Source organism: Accipiter gentilis, chromosome 3 (assembly GCF_929443795.1).
Source record: "Accipiter gentilis chromosome 3, bAccGen1.1, whole genome shotgun sequence".
Classification (NCBI taxonomy): Eukaryota; Metazoa; Chordata; class Aves; order Accipitriformes; family Accipitridae; genus Astur; species Astur gentilis.
The window spans coordinates 39,611,189-39,635,059 of NC_064882.1; the positions used below are offsets into that span (position 1 = coordinate 39,611,189).

A 23,871-nucleotide genomic window follows, 5' to 3' on the forward strand; every position below is an offset into this window, starting at 1 on the left:
CTCCGTAAGAGCCAGGATGTAATGGAAAAACATTGTACAGTTTGATTATACACTCATCTAGGGCTGGTCACATAGTCTAGCCCTGATCTGCAGTTTTAAATAACACCAAATGGAAATTCTGGCACAAAATCCAAACCTTACACTTCCATTCACCCTGGCATATGTGTTTCTTGTGCACACCCTCATTATGGTCCCATGGCCATATCATAGATGAGCTTCAAGAAAAGGACAGAAACGAATTGCCTACAGATGCAATAAACTTCTATAAGATGTAAAGCACTGTTTGTTCTAATATTTTTTCAAAGTATCTAAATAGAGTCTTTTCTAAAATTGTAACTATTTTGTAATCTTTTTCATAATTGGTCTTTTCAGTAGGTAAGTAGAACAAGCAGTACAACTCACAGTGAGGTAAGGAAAGGAATTTGACATCTCAGGGAGGAAGGGCAACCACAGAAGTAAGCAGAGGTGTTAGCCATCTTAAACAACTGTGGAAATTATAAAAGGGGATCAAAGCAGAGAACTTGGGAAAACTTGGAATACAGAGAAGCTGAAGGTCCTGAAATATGTCATTCCCAGGATGCCAAGACTCCATGGATGCCTGCACATGGGTTTGTGATATCTTGTTATTAGGGTCTATATATCACAGCAAAGCTTTGCATAGTTTATGTGCATCCAATAAAGCTTCTCTGTGAGAGGATGGACTGTCTTTGTCTTGGTTTCTGACTGCTCAACCACCCACTATCCAGACTTAACACTGTGATAGCGCCACAGAAGGAGTTTTTGCTGTATTGGACTACTGCCACTACAACACCACTGAACTTGCTCCCACTTGTGGCAGCGGAGGGGATCTGCAGTAAAGCACTCTCCACTGTCTAATGGAGTGGAAGGTGTTATTCCTGTTACAGCACACTACTAAGCTTAAAATAATGTCCTTTTTTTTCATTGCTTGGTGCCACCATAAAACAATCAGACATTGCACTTGCAGACTCAGGCCGGTTTTTGTGCCAGCCATGGTCTTTAAGAAGCATGAAGAAAGTTCCCAACTCCTCTTGCTAACAGAATGATGTGGTCCAAGATGCAGTCCTCAGTTCACAGGGAACAGAAGCCAGTCCGCATGGAAAAGTTCCAGAAATCTGTGTTGTTCTATACCTCCAGCAAAGCTGAGGAAGAGAGAGGCATGAAAGCACTTGCACGACTTGCTTTCCTATTACATTCATTATTGCCTACCGCTATGACTAAGGGATTCCAAGAGATTCATAGGAGCCCATTTGCCTTCTGAAGAATGTTGTAGTGAATCCCAGAGGGCTGTTGGAAATATTTATACTTCGTTATCTTTTTCTGCAGAGAATCCATACCTAATTACCATTTGCTAACAAAAGAAGACTTTCCTCCAAAATAATCAGAAACATCCAGACGTTTATTGGGAAGATGATTAGTGAGGATAGACATCTGGTAGCTCCCTCAGAAAATCTCTTCTTGATGCCTAAGTGTTACAGGTATTGAAAGTTACATCTTTGCAGTGGAGGAAGAAAATGAATATACCTAGTTAAAATCACTGACGTTAAAGGCCCGAGTTAAATATGTGTGCATAAAAGGAAGGTGCTGGCAAAGGTTCTAATTTTAGAACTCCATTATTGTAGTCATGGGTACACATGACAAATACAGTGGTTAATCCCAGTCTAATATGAAGTGCTAAATCATTGCCTGTTAACATGGCCATAAGCCTTTTGTTGAACTCAAACAGAAGAAGAAAGCACAGAGACAGAAGAATCTGTGTCTGGTTACTATTACTTGAATAATAGAGTGGCAAGAGAATACAGGAACAACCCCAGAAAGGCCAAGAAGCAAAACCAGATGGAAATAGTGAGAAACATGAATAATAGCAAGAAAGCATTCTTTAAACACATGGAAAGTAAGGAACACAAAAACCAAATGAGGAGTTTGTTCTCTATTCAGCAGAAGGGGGAAGTTAATCAGGTTGATGCCTAGAAAGGGATACGGGGCTTAGCATCTATTTTATCTGCCAACCAAAATAAGGTGAACTAGTGAGCAGGAGGCTAACATGACTAATACCAGTGAACATGTTTTAGGTAAGAACATTGAGCAGAAATTTGCTTTGCTTATGTATGCTTGTAGGTTTGTGCCAGGTCACTTTTCAGCGTTTCAGTCTGCCTAGAACTCTCTTTTTAATCACGGCTATCACTAGACCTACCTCAGGACATTTAAAGAAGAAATTAAAGCAACCACCATCAGCAATTATTGCTGAGAGCTCAGGGAAGATGTGAGTTATACCAGCCACGGAAAAGGGTAAATGCAGTGACTATCTTTAAAAGCAGGAAAAGAAACTGGAAAATGACACACAAACCAGTTTACCATCAATCCCTGAGAATGTTTTAGAAGTAATAAACCCACCGACAGTTTGTAAGCATTTGGAAAACAAGAACTCGAATTGCAAATAAGAAGTATTTGTCAAGAATCAAGTCAAACTAGTGTAGTTTCCTTCTGTGACATGGTAACAGGTCTTGCAGGTAGGAAAAGCCAAATTTAATCAAATTCAGGAAGATTTTTGATGCTGTGTCACACAGCGTTGTCAGAAGAAAAATAAGGAAACTGGTCTAAGGCCAGCAAAACTGTCTGGGTCACTGCTGAGAGTTAGCAATGGGTCACTGTCACCATGGAAAGATATCACATTGGGTCTGCAGAGACTCACTTAGTTCAGGGGTTATTCAGCATTTCATTAGTCAGCTGGATAATGAATAAGCAAAGTGGCTACTTAAGATGTAACACCAGCCTGGATGTTATAAGCAATGCTGGGGGAGAGGACTGGAATTGTAAATCATACAGACAAGCTGAAAAAAGGGTCTAAAAACAGAATAAAATTTTATAAGAATGAGAACAAGGTGCTACACTTCATCAGGAATAATCAATGGCTTATATTTAGAATAAGGAACAGCAAGTTAAGTGGCACTTCTACAGTGGAGCTAGGGAGTCAAGCTGAAATCAGTCTACAATATTCTGTCAATGCCAAAAAAAATGTAATTATACTGGGATGCAAAAAACAGTACAAGAGCTTAGACTGCCTTCAGCAGAAGGTCTGAGCTGTAGTACTGTGTCTGGTTTGGTCACTGCAATATTAGGAACTAGCAGAGACGCCAACAGCAGCAGAAAAAACAGAGGTTTAAATCGCATCAAGGATGCACCACCAAAGCCCCTGGAAAAATTCTTAATAACAGGGATGGCGCTGGGATGCATTTGGGAATGGCATTGGGATAGTTGGCCCTGCATAAAGACAAGGGATGGACGGGGTGATTTACTATGGTTACATTTCCCTTCCTGGTTTTTGTGATTCTATGATTACAAAAATCATTTTGCTTCCCAGGCAGTGACTTCCCAGCTCTCTGTGTTGTAATTCTGGCAGAAACACAGTCACCACTGGGAGAAATGCATTGCCCTTCTGCAGCATCTGAAAGTCAGACTATTTCTCCTTCCTCAGTTATCAGGGCAAAGGCAATGTTTTTCTGGTCTAAGCAAGTATGATGTCTAGAGAACATTCCCATTTTGGGATGGGTCACTGTCGTGGTTTAACCCCAGACAGCAACTAAGCACCACGCAGCCGCTCACTCACTGCCCCACCACCCAGTGGGCCCAATGTGGGGATTGAGCTCACGATCCTGGGATTAAGAATCCCATGCTCTGCCAAAATCAGGACAGTCACTGATGAAGGGATTTTAGATATTTGGCTGGGTGCAGGGCAGCTACCAGGGCCCACAGCTTCTTAATCCTCCTTTAAATAATTATTTCACAGTCTTGCAGATGAATTGAGAGGTGAGGGGCTGGTGCACTGTAGATGTTTCAGCCTATAAACAGAAAAAATTGTATTGTCTTTTTTTCTGGCAGCCATCTCAGGCCCTGAGAAGGACTGAAAATTAAAGCACCCTATACTTATCTTGTCCCTCATGCCATGAGATAATGATTCACCTTTGCTCAATGGCTCAGTATCTTCTTTAAACACTAAGCCAGAGGTTTGTTGAGGAAAAAAATCTCCCTCATGAAATGACAATTTTGTTCTTGGCATCATTGCTTGACAAGTTCCCCATCTTGGAGCTTCCTGGAAAACCCTTCAAGAATCCAACCACAAGCTGAACCTTGGTCAGACTATGAGGCTTCGAGACACTGCAGCTGTCCCAACAAAGTCCACACAACACTGCAAAACAGGGATGTGGCTGCAAATAGGGAGTATGATAGAAACTTAGCACCAAGATCCTTTAATACAGGAACTAGTCAACTCCAAGAGGCCTCTTTCACCACAGTGTAAGATGTGGGAAAGCACCCAGGCTTGATCAGTTCTCCAAAAATCAACTGAAGCCAAGTGTGGCAAGCATCTTTAAACACCTTCTAAAGCCTAGAATACTTTCTGCTACACAGGAGGGGCTGCTGTCAAGCTATTGTGAAATGGCTTTTGGTTCCAAGAAAAAGTAAGAACCACTAGCAAAATACCAGTTTCCCTAGTTTATATCTGAGGTTTGCATTGGACTGCTGGAAATCCAGCAACCGATTACTGTGCTGGACATGGGGAAAATTTACAGGATAGGCGAGGGTTGTGTGCTGTTTGGGTACTCTCAACCTGAATTCCACTGACAGTGCTGCTGCCAGTCTTATCCCTGTCTAGGAGGACAGAAGCATGTAATTTTTTACTTGCAAGAGTATACTGTGTAAAAGTTCTGTTTTGGGGTTGTGTGGTGGGTTTTGGTAGTGGGGGAGAGGCTGCAGGGGTGGCTCCTGTGAGAAGCTGCTAGAAGCTTCCCCGGCTCCAAGTCAGACCCGCCGCTGGCCAAGGCCAAGCCCATCAGCAACGGTGGTAGCACCTCTGGGATAATGTATTTAAGAAGGGGAAACCTGCAGCGGAGTCAGGAGCGGGATGTGAGAGAAACCCCTATGCGGACAGCAAAGTCAGTGAAGAAGGAGGGGAGAAGGAGCGGGGGAGGAGGAGATGCCCCCGCAGCCCGTGGTGAGATGGCAGGCTGTCCCCCCCAGCCCACGGAGGGGAGCGGGGGAGCAGATCTCCACCTGCAGCCCAGAAAGGAGGACCCCATGCCAGAGCAGAGGGATGCCCGAAGGAGGCTGTGACCCTGTGGGAAGCCCGTGCTGGAGCAGGCTCCTGGCAGGACCTGCAGATCTGTGGAGAGGGGAGCCCACGATGGAGCGGGTTTGCTGGCAGGACTTGTGATCCTGTGGGAAAGCCCACGCTGGAGCAGTCTGTGCCTGAAGGACTGCAGCCCGGGGAAGGGACCCGCGCTGGAGCAGTTCGTGAAGAACTGCAGCCCGTGGGAAGGACCCACGTTGGAGAAGTACGTGGAGAACTGTCTCCCATGGGAGGGACCCCACGCTGGAGCAGGGGAAGGGTGAGGAGTCCTGCCCCTGAGGAGGATGAAGTGGCAGAGACAACGTGTGATGAACTGACCCCAACCCACATTCCCTGTCCCCCTGCGCTGCTGGGGGAGGAGGTAGAGAAAATCAGGAGTGGGGTTTAGCCAGGAAGGAGGGAGGGGTGAGAGGAAGGTGTTTTAAGATTTCATTTTACTTCCCATTGTCCTTGTTTTTATTTGATTGGTAGTAAATTAAATTGATTTTGTTTTTTCCCCAAGTTGAGTCTTTTTTGTGCCCGTGACCATAACTGGTAAGTGATCCCTCCCTGTCCTTGTCTCAACCCACCAGCTTTTCATTATATTTTCTCCTCCTCTTCCCACCGGGGAGGGGCGAGGAGTGAGTGAGCAGCCTTGTGGTGCTTTGTGGCTAGCTGGGCTTAAACCATGACAAATCTCTTCTGAATTCATGTGTTCTGAGAGCTGTTGATGCTCAGGAAGAACCTGTTGGTTGTTTTTTTTTAATTGCTGGGATCTGGGCACGTTATTCTGTGGCTACCAAAACCAGAGTAACAAAAGGCACAGGCAGTTCTTCTCTGCACAGCCTGTATGTGCATACAGAAAGTGGAGGCAGGGAGATCTCGTTTTATTTTAGAAAAGCTATTGACTTCTAGGACATGGTTCAACCTTACACAGGTAAAATACAGTTTAATTTTACATTGTTATGTAAAACAAACCATACTTTAAATGTGCAATATACCAGCTGTCAAAATGCATTTAAACACTGTTCAGTTTCCACTTCAATGCAAGACTGAATTGTGCATTAGTTATATTCAGTGCTGTTGGCTGAAACCAGATACTTTTCACAAGCTGGATGCTTTATTACAGTGTATATATAGTCCAGGATGAATGCAAGAGCTGCTTAGGCAAGAAATCATGTGTATCAAACTTACTGCATGGATGAAGTTCTGCTCTTTAACTGGGGAAGAGAAATAACCCACAATGCCCAGAGCTTTGAAAGCCAACTTAGAGCACTAAAGATGGCCTCCAGTGAAAGCCTTGACTATAAGCATTCACAAATGCCGGTAACTTTGATTTTGGTCCCAAAGTCTGTGTCTCTCCCCAGCCCCTATATTAAACTGAAAGGTTTCAGAATGAAACCATGGTCATCTCTTTAGGTTGTGGTTGAGAGCTGAATAGATACAACCTCACCAAAGTTCCCTCACCGGGAACTTAAAGGTCTGTTGGGATTTATGCAAAGGAAAATGCTAAGTTTCATGAGGATCAGTGCAGAAGCCACACAAAACGACAGATTTTGTCAGTATTGTTTGCCTAAATGAACACTGGTTTGCTCAAAAGTTAGTCCAGATTTGACATTAAAATGTACTTTATGTTAGCAGATCTTTCCATTAATTTGGACTAGACATAATTCTGTTATACAGAAAAGCTCCTACACTTTCTATTTTGTAGAAAAGCCCCTTAGATAAATATCTTTATGCACATCAAAATGCCATGCAATAAATGTTCTTTGCACTTAAACTAAACAGAAGCTGTGTTTTATCCCTACTTTCTCTAACAATTAACACAAGACCCTAACTGCTGTAATACAACAACTGACACTTCACAGAGCAAAAAAGTCCCAGTGATGCGATTCCTTCATTTCTCTGTCAGTGGTACCTACTGGCTTTTGCATAGACAAATATTTTATGAAGTTCAGGAATAAAATAAAGGAATAGGGTAAAAATAAAGTTCTAATCTTTAAAAAAAAAAAAAAAAAAAAGAAAATAGCATCTATGCTTAGAAAACATCTAACAATTATATGTAGCTCAGGGCTGAGGCTGCCATTCTGTTTGCCTGAGCATGAACATTAAGTGTTAAGTGCAGCTGTTAATGCAAACACACAGAATATTCAGATCCCCCAACCCCAAAACAAGAACTTGAACACTGGCCTCCCTTGAAACCTGCATCCTGCTTGCCCTATGGAATGGTCTAACTTGCATCATCAGTCAGCAGTCTTTCCAGCTGATTTGGACTCTCAAAGAAGAGGGAAGCTATGTAAAGAATAATGAGAGAGTTGCCAGTCCTGTTCTATTTTCAGACTCTATTGACAAAGAGAACAAGCTATAGTTTTGTCACTTAAATGACCAGAAAAGTGCAGTATTACTTAATCTGATTTAAACTGCAAAAGGCGCTCGCAGCTAATGAAGACAAGCTGATATGTTAGCAGGTTTTCAGCAGGTGCGTGTTTCAGAGCAGAAATCAAATGATGACAGCCTTGACTATCAGGAAAGAAAAGCGTAGGCAGACCAATGTAAGAAATAGAATAGATGTAGATATTTGCATTTCCTTTCTCACGGCATCCATGCCTGGAACTCTTTTTCTTATGTTTTAAGCCACTTTTTAAAATTTGGGAGCTTAGAGGCCTTGCAAATACCACCTCTGCCACTCCCCATCTCTACAAAGTTTCAGACAGAACAGCAAGCCAGAGTTAGAAGGTTAAGGAGTATCTACATGGAGATTAAACCGCAAAACAATGCATAAAAACAAATACTATGCTTGAAATTAGAGCAACAGGTCAGGATATTTTACATTGTTATTTTTATTTAATAAGTTCACAAAACCTGAAGGTGTGATGACCACCTACCAGTGCCATTGACAACTTCTTTGCCCCAGACAGCTTTCAGTGCAGTCACAAAGCAAGAGACAACCACATAATGTAGTACAGGGAATAAAACAGGACAAGGTGTATAGTGAGAAGGATGTGTGCACGTTCTGATGGCCCTATTAAATACACATGAAACAACAGTTTGGATTTAACAGGGACCTTTGGATTTTGAGGAGAAAAAATGCACTTCTTGTAGGAGGCACAGTGGCAGTTTTCAGTACGATGGGAAGAGAAAGACTGTTTGTACTAACACTTCCCATTTTTCATGTTAAAAGTGTCAGGCTTTCAGAGGGCAGAGAAAATACTGTATGTGTAGATGAAGAGGGACAAGAGGCAAAACGGTGCCAGAGCCATCAAAGACATAGGACCATGTAAGTCTGGAAGAGATTTCCCAGCTCAGCAGCATGACCATAGCAACATACAATCACTTTAAGACATTTTTCACGTGCTCAAGTGTTTGTTACTCACGTGTGCATTGCTGCAAGATTTCTTTATGGCACAGGAGAGGTGATCTGCATATCCAATGGTCAGCACGAAAGGGTAACTAGGACAGTGGCTTGAGCAAAAAGCCAAGACAGGAGCAGAGGGAAGGCCACAGGGCAAGGAGTGAAAGCTAGACAGGATTGGGCTTGTACACTATGTAGGCGACCCTAATATCTGTTATATAGCTCCTTCCTGGCAGTAGGCAAATGTTTTGCAGTACCATTTCTTTCCCTTCAAAAAGGAGCCTTTACTCCTCCCTTTGGTGTGGTCTCTGCAATGTACTGGGCCACAGAAGCAGGACCACTGGCCTGCTTAATGGTGCCCTGTCCTGGGCTATGGGGAAACCAAGAACTTCAAGACTTTCTAAAAGTGTGTGTTTCTAAGGGATAAAAAGGAGTGGCTCTCTGGAGTACAAGGAGGTTTGCTTTATGAATTTGGGAAGAGGCTCATTTCTACACATAAGAACAACTGCACCAGATGACACCAAAGGTCCTTCTGAGGCCAGTATCTCGTCATTGGCACTGACCAATAAGAAATGTATAGGGGAAAATATAAAAACATGTCAACTACAATGTCTTCCTACAACAGTGTTAACTTGCAACAACTTGTGGTTCAGGGTGTCTTTATATTTAACAGTTTGCAATAGGATTTTCAGGCATGAGTCTGAACAGCTGTTTTTTAAACCCATGTAAATTTTTGGCATCAGCAACATCCTGCGATGAGGACTTCCACAACTGAAACACACAGTAGGTCAAGAGCATCATCTTCTTATTCGCTCTGATCCTGCCTCCAGCTGGTTTTGTTCAGTGCACCCCACTTCTTGTTTGGGAAGGGACAGCAAACGCTCATTTTCTGGTCACTCATAGTTTTATAAACTTCTATCATGTCCTTCAGTCATCTCTTGTCTAGACCAAAGACCCCTAGTCTGTACGTTAATTCGGATTATCCTAGCTGCTTTTGTCAGCACTTTATCTGGTTCTGCTATATTCTTTTGCTTTATAAAAATGGTCTTGACTCTTGTCACTGTGTCATAGTAAACCTGAGTTTACATATTCAAATCCTTCAAAAAAAAAAAGTTTCTGTTCACTTGCCCAGAACAGATATTCTGGTTGCTTGGTGCAATTCCGAGACCTCCCTGCCAATCCTTTTTTAGAACTGGTAGCATATTAGCCGTCTTCTGCTCTCCTGCTATTTTGGTGGTTTTGAACAAGAGGTAATACAAGAACAGTCATTCAACTAAAGGAAAATAGGTAAGGTGGGCTTTAAAGGACGATACAGCAATTTCCGCTAGGAAATTCCTGATTCTAATGGATCTTCTGCAGACTGAAAGGAATCTTTAATTTTTCAGATTCTGAGGAAGAGAATGAGAAAGTTATTCCCCTTTCCCCATCTATCCCCCTCCTGGCTGCTTTCTCGTGGGGCAACAGCTGTTACATCCTGTGTTTCACTACCCCAGTTCTGGCGATGCGAATCAGATGGTAGAGGTGTAGCAAAATCACTGAAGGAAAATACTTCCACATGCTCAGATTTTCTTTTGTTCAAGCCAGCGTCTGTGCAGACACCAAGGGAAAAATTCATTAAGAACTACATGTGTTTCCAGTTGTGCCAGAACATCTTATTACTCAACACCTGGCTAAAACAGCAGCTGACTATGGCCGGGTTCCTGTCCACACCTACAACAAACTGATGAGATTACAGCATCCTGGTGGACAGTCCACAGATTAACTCATCTTTGGGAGCAGTTTTCACCACCTGAACTGTTCTGGGACCTCCTCCAAGTTCTGCAATGGGAATGTTGGCTTCCCAGGTAAAAAGAAGCCCTTCTCCACAATGTCTCCCCTGGACAGGGAATGAGATACCAGTGTTGCTCAGCACCATGTTCACTCACTCCATGGTAAACTGAATTGCCACTCATTGCTCCTGCAGTGCTGCCAGTTGGATCTAAAGGGACTGCTGACTTGAGGAGTATCAGCCCCACCGCCCACGCTTGCAGTGACTACATAGAGACCCATCAGGATGGGGGGGCCAGGGGTTCACCGAGAAATCCCTGGGCCTAGAGAGAGGGCAATGCCAGAGTGGAAGGGGGAATGGAGGTTGCACTGGAGAGGAAAGCCAAGGCAGGTCCAGAGCAAAGCAGAGGAATAAAGCCAAGCTAGAACAAGATGGGACGACCCAAGTGCAGCAAAAGCCAAGAAGCTCTGAGAAGCCATTCTACTACAGCCAGGATCAGCTGAAGCCCTCCAAAGGAGGCTTTGCTTCGAGAAGTCCAGAAAATGCTCTGCCATGCATGAGTAAAGACTGCTGCCCCTTCCCACTCTCTGGGAGTGGAGCTGCAGGTGAGGCTTGCAGTCACTCTTATTTTGCCAAGCAGCCAGATATGAGCAGTGCCAGCATCAGAATCCCCTCTCCAGTTCACACTGAGCTTCTGTGCTGGCATGTGTCCTGGTCCCACACAGAAGTGTATGTTGCATTTCTCAGTGTGCAGGAATTGGTTTTCCAAGCCCTGGACAGGTTTGGCAAGCCACTGAGGCTGCCTATCATATTCCGCTACTCCCTCAGCTGTTTGTTACCATACCTGCAGCTGCACTGGCAGAGCAGTAATTGTGTGTCCTCTCTCATCCACTTCCAGCAAAGTACCACCAGTTTAGTTAGAGAAGTAAGGCCGCAGGCAGGCACTTTCTTCCAAATTCAGCTGAGGAGATTTTGGCCTTCAGATATCCAGCTCCCATCCACTCCCCAAGCCGGGTTAGCACTCCACAGTCCCACTGTTGGAGTGGTTTGAGATGGCTCTAAATCACAGCAAACAAACAGAGCATCTACTCAAACTGCTCAGCCTAATTCAGACTTGTGAGTGAACACAGTATCTTAGAATAAAGCAGCAGAGTTGAGGATAAAAATCATCTTATTTTTCAGGTACACAACCCTTTCTTCATGCCTAAAACAAAAAGAGCAACTTTCAAAGGCAACTACAAGGAAAGACCAAAACGTTCAGGGTTCAGTCCATCACAGAATGGACCAAATATGTGTGACCTAGCCACTGTGTTTCACCTGAAGTAAAATAAGGAGCACTCTCATCAAGAAACTTCTTGGCACTGCACAGAGCTTTGCTTCAATGTGATGTTGGGCAGTTGCTGGTGGTAGCACTTGGTACAGCTGGATCCGGCAAGGCTGCCTAGTCATACCCTTATTCTCATTTTTCTACTCTATCCATTTGACCTGCTAAGATAAAGCTATTTAGAGATACAGTGAGTTAAGAATGGAGTGTCCAGGGAAGGAGGGGAAGAAACTAAAGGTTTTAATTAAGGAAGACAATACTCTTACGCAGGATACCAGAAAACTCAGCACTAAGTTATAAACTGTTTTGGTCCAATACAGAACACATATAACTCCTTATGACACATACCTCATTGCAGCTGACTGAACTACAACATGCCTGAATGTGGTCACAGTGCAGACAACAAATAGAAAAGACTTCCGTCATTTTTAATAGACAGGCAAAGCCTGGAGAGACCACAATTCCCTGTCTCAATATAATTGGGTACGTTGCCACAGAGATATGTTCATATTAGAGACAAAAAACAGCTGCAAGTGTCTCTAGAGCACTGCTGGCCATATTTATCTTGTGGTTTACACTTGGCCAACTCTGATTTAAAAATCAAAGCAGGTAAATTTTTCCCCCACTCTAGTACCAAGTAACAGATTTACTGAATTGAGCCCTTACTGGCAACCCAATGGATGTGAAAAGAAGGTACTCTTTTAAAAAAAAACAGAACAGACAAATACATAAGACACAGCCCCCCAGGTTCCTCAGTACATTGGGGCATACATGCTTGCAACATGAACTTCATAAAGCTGTATTTTATACAGCTGCATTTTAAAAACCGCTGAACAGGTGATACTCCTAGCTGGCCTCCAGGATTCAGTTCAGCAGATTTGCAGTTACACAGTCGCACAGATTTCTCTTTTCCACCTGAAGAAGCAGAGTTTCTGTCTGTAAGAGTGGGGAACAAAAGCAACATCAAAAAAACAAGTGTCAGCACTGTAAAACTAATTAGCTCCAAAAGAAAAGTCCATTTTACTTTTGTCTAAGATTTAGAATTGGTTGTGTGAAATGAGGCTTGAGGGGAAAATCAGAGCTATTGCTTACTGCTCTGCAAAATAATTTAGCTACTGCATGATTAACTGGCATACCAACATGGCAATACTTCCTGTGACATGGAGAAATTCAGTCCAATAGACATTCATGTTTTTCACATTAGTACAGTCAGTATGCGTCTGGGTCCTGTTATTTTTGTTTAAAGTTATTTGTCTGTCTTACAATCTTACTTCAACTGCACAAACTAGAGCATAAGGTCTCAAGTTCATGAGAGGCTTAAACACCCCCCCCCCCCCAAATGTGTCAGAAATTTTCTTTTTACTTAAAAACAGAGTAAAAAAAAAATAAATTAAATTTAGAGAGTTACAGCATGGACTCACTGTTGAAAGTTATACAGAGAAAGTAAGGCATAATTTAATCATAGAATCACAGAATATCTCAAGTTGGAAGGGACCTATAAAGATCATCAAGTCCAATTCCCTGCTCCTTGCAGGACTACCTAAAACTGAACTATATGACTAAAAGCATCATCCAGATGCTCCTTGAACTCTGACAGGCTTGGTGCTGTGACTGCTTCCCTGGGGAGCCTCTTCCCGTGACCAACCACCCTTCTCAGTGAAGAAATTTACTTCTGTTTTAACTTCTCCTGCTTCACTGTTGTTATTGTTAATATGCTATTGGAGCCTAAAATAGACAAGAGGTGCTGAGCTGGCATACGGCCATCACAGTTCAAACATGTGATGAGATTGCTGGCTTCTTTAAGGAAAGGGGTCCCAAACTGGTGAAAGCAGAGGTCCCCCAGTTGAACTGGGGTTCATCGATATCAGGAGATCATTGCTGCCCACAGGGATTTTCTGGGGCAACGAGGGCGAATTGGGAACTTCTCAGAACTGGAGCCGGGCATGATCAGAAAGGCCTGCACCCTCTCAGCCTACCTGTGTGAGAAGAGGCTGAGGACCAGGGAAGGGACAGCAGGGCTGCATAAGGGAAATTTGGGAATCCTTCCTCTCTAGCACACACACTTTTGTTTTCCCAGCTGTTTGCAGCACTTGTGGCTTCAGTAGATGCATGATGGAGCACAGAGCTGTTTGACATCAACATCATATCTTCATCTCAGTTTGCCTACTATGAGCTGAAGCTGTATCTGAGAATCAGTCTGATCCAAAAGAGGACTTTCTCCTCACTGTCGTGGGACACACAACCTGTGGGAAGTCCACTCACCACATTAATCCCCATTGGTGTAACCAGCTACACAAAAAAAGGGCATTATGAAGACCACCGGCTCTACATGCCAGTGAAATCCACCCTTAATCTGCCTGTCTTGTGATTTTCATATGAGATGGAATTGCCATGTGATTAAAGGCTGTGTTTTAAAAGCGGTGTTATCCATTGACCCACATCAGCTAAAGGCACTTAGAGCAGAGCTGGGCTGAAGCATCCTGCTTACTGCCTGCCTTCTTAGTACACGAAAAGCTATCTATTATTGGTCAGGTTTTTTTCCCAGATGATAAATCACTAGACCCAGCCCCGTGGTTCTATATTAAATCAGGTATCACTTTTGATTGTTTCAGCTACCCTGCAAAACTGGAAAGATCTGATCAGACTTTGCTAATAACCTAAAAGACACTCAATCACCACCACCTAACCATCTCCTTGACATAATTTGCAATGGTTTGAATAAGGGAGGTTGACAGCATGGCAATAGCTTTGCAGCTAAGCCCCAGGGCTGCTTACCATCTTATATATCTTTAATAACATTTTCAAGCCTTTGTTTTTACTTTCATGGGCACATCTAATTTAATGTGCTTTGAACATTCCAAATAACCATTGACAGCTTAGAAAGGAATAAAGAACAAAATGAATGGCACTAAATACAGCTTTGCTAACTATTTTGTGAGCTTGATCACAAAACCATTTGCACAGAGATTTGTTATTATCCCCTGGTGGGTTAAAGCATGTTAAAAAAAAAAAACAAACCAGAAAACCAAGAAACCAAAAAACCGAAGCAAGGCAGGGTCCAGATTCTGAACCTACAAAAAAAGCTGGTAAGTTCCAACTAAAAATGCGGTTCCTGAGCTCTTTAAAGTTGTAATGCAATGTCCACTGGTTAACTCTGAAAAATGAGCTGGAATTTTGAAAATAAGTGTCTGTAGTGCAGACTTAGAGTGAACTGTTTAGCCCATGGACTGGATTTGTTTTACAGGATTTGTTTTATGGCCTGCTCCCTGCTGGCCTCTGTCTTGAGCAGCTTTTAGATGCAGTAGGGAGCTGGCTGTAAACTGGCTGAATGGTTTTGATGGTAGCAGCTCCTTCCCAGCAGTACAAGAACTCTCTCCCTAGTTCATGATCAGAGCTGCACCTGCCACATACTGCACTTTGGCTGAGTGGTGAATCACAGATATCCCCAGAAAAGATTGCCCGGAATTGGTTACTGCTGTTAAAAAAACTAATCCACCCTGCAGCCTGCTCCAAGGGGCCAGCAGCAATGAAAGGGTGGAAAACAGTGTGCAGGGGGGCAAACAGATCTGGTACATGCATGGGTAGTAGCCAGCCTCTTGGAAATAGTCTGTGACCCTTCTCTTACAGTGTGAGTAAAATGCAGCCAGCTTGTCAATCAGTAAGTGATCATCACATCAGTGTAGGTTACTAACATGTCTAGCCTTGTAAAAGGAAGGAAATACAGCCTATGGCCCCCATAAAAGGTTATGTGACCTATGCTAGAGTCAGTTCGCTCTGTGAGACACCATGCAGATCAAAACAGCGCCAAATTAAGTGTGAAAACTCTTTGAGTTGTGCAATAAAAACGATATGGTTTCCCCTGTACAGAACTGCAGGGTGAGATTTGCAGGAGGAATTAAATGGGAATTTCCTCTCTAAGCTTTTGGGAATCCCTCCCCCTCCAACACAGTTAGGAGCTGCTTAGTCATCTTCTAAAAATCTTGCCTGCAAACAAAAGAGAGTTTTTCAAGGAAATGAGTGTCTCCAGTGGGAATATTAACAAAGGGAATTGTATTTTTGGAGACAGAAACATTTGCCCCGCTAAGCAGCAAAACAGACTAAAATAGTCAAATGTAAAATATATATGTAGCTGAAAGCAATCGTCTTAAAATTCCCAGTTTCCATCAAATTGGGCCACAGCTGAATAATAAAACTAGGAATTGAAACACCATAGAAGGCAGTTCCAAGAAGTCCCCAACTATTAAATATTTCCATGTCTTTTGAAGATGTAGGCAGAATTCCTAGCTTAATGACTGAAATAGGCCTGTCCTAGTCCAGAGGCACTGAAGGATCTCAATATGGATTCAATTATTTAGATTTTATAGTGATAAGGAAGTGATAGGTTTGTTTTGGTAAGAGTATATGATGGAGCCCTATTTTCAGGCTTGCTGTCAAATCTACAACTCTGAAAGTCAATAACAGGACATTCCTCTCAACCTGTGGCGGTGCAGCTCCCCGGGACCACTCTGAGATCTCAGGATAAGCTATGCATACTTTGGGAAAACCTCCCATTGTGCTGTTATCTTAATTACAAGTGCAGAGGCTTATGGGCACCAGGCACCCCCTGGCCACACCTGGACCATCCGCTGCCTGAATTGTGTATCACAATGACTGGACATGAATTGTGGCCAGAATGTAAAATAATGACCAAAGACAATCATCTCGAGACCCTATAAATAGCGATCCAAGGATAGGTCTTTTGGGCTCTCCAGGACCACAGCAGGCTGTGTGACCCGGTATCTCCCCCTGAGCTGGGATGCCTCTCAGGGTAGATTTCGTGAGGATTAAAAGATTGTCCAGCAATGATTTCACGAGGACATAAAGGCCTGATTTCATGAGGTTTACTGACTGTCCGTTGATGAATGCTGGCACATGAAAGTGAGTAATTCATGAAACTCATGAAAGGCGAATTTTAATCATAGGTTAACCTCTGTGTGTGTCGGGGGGGGGGGGGCGTAAAATTTGGTTCAGAACTGTTGTATCTGTGCATGTGTGCATTTGCAGTTTGGTTCGGAACTATTTGCCTGTCTCTGTGATTTTGTTCGGAACTATTTTGTCTGTATGTGTGGTTCAGAACCATTTTATCTGTCTGTGTGTATGTGTGATTTGATTTAACCGCCATCTGTGTGTGCAACCCTGCTGTAAGTTTTTTGGTGATCCTTGCCATTTTTGAATCTTTAACTAAGTCAGTCACAAATTTGATTGTAACAAATTCCATCGAATCACTCTGTTAAATTGGCTGATGATTAAGTACTGTTAAAATTATACAACCTAATCTTGTGATCTATCTAAAAAATATTAATAAATCCTAAATTGCTGCTAAACCAAAGCTGTGAAACAAAATCTCATTTGTGACACAACCAAACCTTTTTTGTATGCTCATTTCCTCTCCTTGGTTGTCTGTTATTCTTATTTTTGAAAAAGTATTCAAATACAGTTGCTATCTTTGAGGCTCTTAGTGCTACTCCTGCTTTGGATATCTGCATTTTATAAAGCTCCTCTCTTGGTCTGCAAGCTGTAGGAGTCATAAAGGTCACTGCCATAGCCAGACAACCCAAGAAGATTTTAGTAGTTGAGATATTTTTGAATAAAGATTTAGAAATTCTGGCAAAAAGTTCAAAGGTCTGTAAAAGAAGAAAAAGGTGTGCTAGAACCACTCTACAGCACAATCTGACCATTTTGTTTGGGCTGTATACAGTGCTCAGGAGATGTATTCATTAACGAGATTTCTTCATGAAGAAGCCCAAAATACATTTGACCTGTAATTATTGAACAGATTTTGTTTAATTGTAAATGTGCTACATAGCAATCTGGTTCTGCTGGAATGTTTGTTTTTTGTAGTATGTCACAATTCAAGGCACCTTCATTCCTGCACCTGCATTTTCACCTAAACATCATGGACCCTGCTCAGCGTTACTTCAAAACATTCTTCAAAGATGCCAGTTCGCAGGCTTTGAACTGCGAACAACCTTGACCACAGATCAGAAAAGCAAAAAAGTTTGAGTGCCTTCTGTTCAAAAATCTGTGCAAGAATGTAGATATAGCACTTCAGCTAAAGGGTACGCAGGAGGTGGGGAAAAAGCTACCCTCCTGAGACACCGCTCTCTGACAGCAGCTGGGATACAGCTAGTCACAGATTGCAGGTTGCAGTAGCAAGAGACAGATTCAACTTCCCTCACAGAAGGAAGATACCAACCTTGGCAAATTCTCCACACTGACTGCAAGCCAAACAAGTTTTGTTCCCTATGCTGCTCTACTTTGTGGCATTTTTTTATCATTATGGAATCAGAGCAATGTAAAAAGTATCTACAGGACGATGTTTCCTCCCTTAGCCCCTCACCAGGGGTAAAAGCATGTGCAGGGGAGTATTTTATTTTGGCAGCTTTTTGTTGTTTTTTTTTTATTTTGAGCTGGCTCTCTCCTTTTGGGGGAATAAATATAAATGATGCTCTCACCTTTACTCCCCCTAACATAAAAAGAAAGGTGTGTCCTTAGTATTTGGAATAAGATGAGAATAGCAGTGCTAATGGCTGTAACTCCGCAAGAGGATAGAGGGCTGAGGATTGTCAGTTCACTCTTTCCTAAACTTCCTAGTGTCCCTGATACCCCAAGGCAGAAGAATTCCACAGATTATTGCATAGAGAGGTGGAATGTAATTACCCAGCCTCACCTTAGAAGATAGGACAGTACAGTTGACTGACTGTCTTGTGCAAAATCCATCCACCTTATTTACTTTTATCCACAGCATTTTCTTCCACATTAAAAAAAAAAAAAAAAGGAAATTGAATGTTTCCTTACCCGTGTGTCTAGATTATACGCTGTCTTCTTTAAATCCTGCAGAGCCCTCTGCATGAACTCAAATGCATGGCAATCAACACAGGGACGACCTAGGGGAGCATTTAGTAGAGAATCATGACTATATGGCATGTAGTATTAAGCAGAAGGAATAAACAGTGATTTTGAGTATGAGGAAGAGCTACAGAAAAGAGTCCACAGAGTGAGTACTGATGTTATGTACTCTCGAACAATCCAGGTTATTGTAAATGGTCCATCATGATGGTCCACCCGGTCTCTCAATGCCAAAAGAATTACTTCAACAAATTTCATTAACATTTTTTTCCTCCCTTATTGCTGTTCCCCTCGTCCTTCTCTTGTCACAGTTCATAGTGTGGAAACATTGAACCCATAACGTGAGTCTTTCATTTTCCTCCACCAATCCTGAGCACTTTTCCAACCTCATCTTCAGATTTTTCAGGCTTTTCAGAAATTACCTCTGAAACCATGAACCTGTTCCCTGGAAAATCTTGCCTCCTAATCTCACAAATTTGAGCTCTAAATAGAAAGCTAATGGAATAAAATTGACTACAATATCACAAAGACAGATCACTTACTTAGCCTCTAACTTTGAATATGATACAGCTTTGTCCAAAGCTAGTGAAGCAAGTAGCAGATAAACACAATGCCCTGTTATTAGTGGGCATTGCTGATAAGCAGAACTGCTGCATTCTGGACTAATTGCAGTGTTTAAGATTAGTATTCCCATATCTAGATATCCAGACTGAAGGTCACAAGGCTTGCTTTGCCTTGATTATCATGTAACACAAAGCTGTGCCCTAACAGATAGCAGTACTGAGACAGAACAAATATAGACATGGTGAAATGTCTTTGAATCATCAGGCTCTACATATGCTCTTATTTGCTTCTCAGTGCCTGTGCCTCTCTGACAACTTCATAGGAAATACTGCACAAGTGAGAAATTCTGAGCGCAGGTTTAGTTTGCTCTTTGAGGTCTGGTAAGGAAGAAAGGATGAAACCTAGAGCGATGTTGGAAAATCCTGCAGTGTCTGTCAGCCTATTTTGCAAACACTTGATATTTGACTGATTACTACCTCCCTCTGATAAGCTGGAGTATGAGCTTCCAGCTCATGATCTGTGTGCTAACCAGCAAACAGGAATCCTGCCTGCTGGAGAAAAGGAGTCTGCCAAATTCTTTAACTGGCTAAGAAGAAAATAAAAAAGAGATAAAAAATAAACATTGAGCAGTATTAAAGGCTTCCTCTCTCATTGTTGTACCACCACCCAACCTTAGTGTTATTATATTTGCACCAGACAAAAGGAGAGGACAGCATTTTCCACATCAACAACTTCATGCAAGGACAGATCTGCCATTATGTTTATGAAGTAAAATAAACTCAACACAGAGCAGCAAGGGAGAATTAGGTGGTTGAAGGCTGCAAGACTACGTGTTGACAAAGTGTGCTTTCTTGGCATCTTCATTGAGAGCTTTTTTTATAAAAACTACTGACTCTAATACAGTAGACATTACCAAGAATAAAAGATGTAACAAACAGTCAATGTCAGTTGAATAAAGCAAGTCTCAATAATGTCTCTGAAAAGCAGACAGGGTGATTCCTGGCATAGAAAGGGCTAACACAATGAAAAGGCTGTACAAAAGAAAAGGTGCAGAACAGTGCTGGATTTCAGGTACAAACAAGACAGCAACAGGCAGCAGACAAGGGGAAGAGAATGGAGAGCCTTGGATGCAGGAGAAAAACAGCACTGGTATGCTATCAAGATGTGGTTTTAAAACAACATAAGCAAGATATGTCCAAAATAGTTTGAATTATTTGGACAAGCTTCAGTGATGTGAAACCCTGCAACATTAAAACTACAGTACAATCTGTATGGGTGGTACGTACTTTCAGCTGGTATGGCTGTTCCCGCTTCTTGGTCAGATCTAACAGGCTCTGCAAGAAGCAGTGCAACCACAAAAACTAAAGGAACTGTAAGGACCGCTCTTCTCAGAAGGCGGGGTGCCAGCATCTTGGGAACGGGTGCTTCTCTGTTTACCAAGAGACATAAACAAGTTAGTGAGGAACATTACAGGTACAAGGGGTTTGTTACAAAGATCTTAAACGTTCCCGATGGCTAAAGCAGGAAAACGTTCTGTCCCTTCCTGATTTTTAAGTTGGTGCATGCTAAGCAAAAGATGTTGCGTAAGAACATCAAATCTGCATGTACTGAGTGCAAGAGTACAGCACTCCTCAAAACAGCTTGTATTTTACATTTGGAAGGGCAAGAGAGGGAGGCAGGAAATGTTTTTCCCTATCTTCCACAAACACAGAACAGAACAAGCTTGCTCTTTGATATATGCAATCCACCGTTTCAGACACAGCTAATCTGAAGCTGCAAATTCTGCATGAACACTTGCAGCACGTGCAAACCAGCAATTCATCCAGGAAAGGAGCAGTGTTATACACATCCCCTTCCTGTGCACCTCAACCTAAACATTAGAGTAGGGGATGGTTCAGAAGCAAGACATACACACATACATGTAGAGTCACAGATATATTTGGGCCCACACCAAAAAAAGATCTTGTCATGTAATTCCTATAACCTCAGAACTGGACTTCCTATCCCTCCCACTATTTAGAAGTGACCTGATGTGATCCTTTTTCTTATTTCTACAATCCTTACAATAAAGGGATTAAAATCATAACAGGAGGCTTGGGTTTTCTCTTTTAATTAATGGTGATCTGCAATCAGAGCAAGTACAATCAAAGACACCAGGCTTTGCAACAGGATGCAGCAGAATGTCTGCAAGGAACAGTAAATTAGGATAATACCAGCCTCCTTTGAAAGTGCCTAGCGCAGGGGCCTCCTGGTCAGCAAGAGCAGAGGCTATCCTCATAGTTGACTACAAGTGCTACAAAGGTTCAACAAAATAAAGCAGATACGCTGTTAAACTTTTTCAGGGTACCTTACACATCACCCACCCCAGCGTCAGCTCAGCTTCGTATGTGAGCCTCGCTGCAAAACAACTGCTCCCAGAGTGCAGCAATCACCTTAGATCACATCTAACTACTGCCTCTTAGTTATTCCGTGGGAATTTGCTATCTGCGAGAAATAATCATGACAGGCTTCAAGGGTGGTCTCTCTCTGCAGTGCAACTGGGAACGGAGACAGATCTGTGCACGGACTTCTGTGAAAGAGAAAAGTCACCCCCTCTAACAAAGGAAAAAAATATCAGTACCTGATCTCTCTCTTGTCTTTGTGATGGTCTCTTTGAAATGGCCGCTGCAAACTGCTAACAGAACAAGTGCAGCATTTCTGAGCATGTGCACTGTCTCTTTTTAACCTTCTCTGAAAGAGGTTATTACTATGGGGAGATTTCTGCCATGGCAACAATGCAGAGCACTGCAGCACACAGCACAGATTTAAAGAGGAACAGGCTGTGTCTCCTGGGTCTGGGGAAGGATGTTTCTGCTTTGACATGCGAGTTCCAGCAGTGACTTACCTGCTCTGTGCAAGGTTTTTAAAGCCAGGCCATTTGATTCATCTCTCTTGAAGTCTGCTGAATGGTTTTCCTGAAGTCTGCTCAGGTGGATGTGGTGTCCGATTCAAGCAACTTGCTTCCCTAGCGCCTGAAAACAACCATGACAAATCACACCTGCTTTATGAGAAACCAGGAAAAAACATGGGATCACACTCAGGAACCGCAGGACGCATCACAGGTGAGACTTTGGTGAAGGCCAGGAATGGTTCAGCCCCCAGTCTGGCATTTGAACGGTTCTGAGTTACAGGGTTCATAACCACTCGTGCCTGCTTTCCTACGCGTTTCTGTGATCCCAGTCTCAGGGCTGCCAGGAACACCTGCAGGAGCGCAGGCACTTAAACTCCGAGTGGGAACTTCAGTCCGAACTGAGAGTAAACTTCACGCCCTTTCCCAGCCTGTACCTCTGTTCCCCTTTCGACGTCCCACAAGCTACACTCCAGAACAACACTGATGGCACTTGTGCTGAATGCAATACAATAATGGAGCACAGATGATAAAAGTGCTTTTGTCAAAGCAAAGCTAAGTTCAGGGGTCGCATTTCCCCCGCAAAACACATTTCCCATCACAAATTAGACACTAGCAGTTCTTGTTCCAGAGAGAGTGAGCATAGCTGAGGGCAGGCACAGGGCTGAGAAGCATGTACAGAACTTTACAGGGACGGTGCTCTGTGTTTGCCTTAGCTGGTTCAATAGGGACTCAACCTTAAATGCTTTCATGGTGAAAGTTGGGGCACTCAGTGTCCAGGAAGGTCAGGCACACAACCATTTATTTTTTGCATGAGCAGAAACTCCTTCTCAGAATTATGACTAAATTGCTGGCTAACATTTTTCTTTTCAACATGCTCTACAACCTGTGTCTACTGTACAGCCCTAGGGGAATGGTTTGCTCACATTAGTTCATCTTTTTAAGTAAGATGCTAAGATTTCAAGGTTGTTCAGTGTGTAACTATGATGCTATATGAAGTTACAGCATCCGCGAGCAGAGTCAAGAGGGGATTAATTATAGTACTGCCATCCTTATGCATCACAAAAACAGAAAGAAGGGAAAAATAATTTTTAGAGACTGTTCTTTTGGGCACAAAAGATTTAGCATTTCTTGCAGAGATAAACATACAGGATTTCATCTGATTAAGTATCTGCCTATACACAAATTACAAATGCAGAACTTTATTCATGATCATTCTCAGCCATCTAATCTCATACCTTGGCCTCTCTTCATGATAAATAACATAGATATTCACATATGTATATGCACACGCACACACACATATATCTAATATATGCGTTTTCTTAACCTGTGCTCTTGATCATTCCCAGTAAATCTTACCCTGTTCTCCCGAACCCTGTCCTTTTTCTGTCAAAGCAGGGACACCAAGCAGCCAGCGCTGGTAGCTTGGGTGTTATCACTGATTCATTCTTCTAGACCTCTACAATGGGTTTCTGACTCCACAAAATACAATTTTAAGAATCTGTTTCTGCCATTCTCAGCTGGCAAATTCCTTGCTCTAACCACCTCATACCAGCTACTGTGACCTCCCTTGTTTAGCCTTGCCCTGAATCTACTTGTCCTGCAAGAAACAACTTCCTTTTTAGCGTTTTAGCCACATTTTCTCTTTATTCACTTCTCCTCACTCTGTACTTTGTTAAGCACCGGCTTTTCTCTTCACTGGAGCTAATATTTTCTCAGCTGGAAAATATCGGTTCACCAAGGAGGATACTTTCCACAGAGGAGGTAGACACCCCATTTTAGGATATTTTTTATTTGAAAAATGTTTTGAAAAAAATTATTTTGACAGTTTTCAAATTGATAATTCCTGGCTTTCTGCTTCAAAATTATTTCCTTTTTAAACCTAAGCTTAACCGAGTAAAAATACACTTCATACTCAGTTCATGGAATTGCAGAGTGGGAGCAGCTCTTATCTTAAGGGTAT

The 23,871-nt window shown here is 42.6% G+C and overlaps 1 protein-coding gene across 2 annotated transcripts; it reads right to left on the reverse strand.

Annotated features, from left to right (window-relative positions):
- Nucleotides 1–7,585: 7,585 nt before the first annotated feature.
- On the reverse strand, nt 7,586–21,935 carry LOC126037242 (neuropeptide-like protein C4orf48 homolog). 2 transcript variants are annotated; one of them, XM_049797512.1, is made up of 4 exons: nt 21,903–21,935; nt 20,305–20,447; nt 18,404–18,492; nt 7,586–12,502 (listed from the first exon to the last, which is right to left on the reverse strand). In XM_049797512.1, exons 2-4 carry the CDS (start codon nt 20,426–20,428, stop codon nt 12,431–12,433), a joined length of 285 nt encoding a protein of 94 aa, XP_049653469.1. In that variant the 5' UTR covers nt 20,429–20,447; nt 21,903–21,935; the 3' UTR covers nt 7,586–12,430. The 2 variants fall into 2 exon arrangements, with proteins under 2 accessions (XP_049653469.1, XP_049653479.1); XM_049797522.1 differs by lacking the exon at nt 21,903–21,935 and adding an exon at nt 21,639–21,722.
- Nucleotides 21,936–23,871: the final 1,936 nt, after the last annotated feature.

Coding starts and splice junctions, on each gene's coding strand:
- LOC126037242 (XM_049797512.1), bottom strand. CDS start 20,428: ATGCTGGCACCCCGCCTTCTGAGAAGAGCGGTCCTTACAGTTCCTTTA. Junction 18,493..20,304: donor AACAGCCATACCAGCTGAAA/GTACGTACCACC, acceptor ATGCTCCCCTAG/GTCGTCCCTGTGTTGATTGC. Junction 12,503..18,403: donor CGTATAATCTAGACACACGG/GTAAGGAAACAT, acceptor CCACTCTTACAG/ACAGAAACTCTGCTTCTTCA.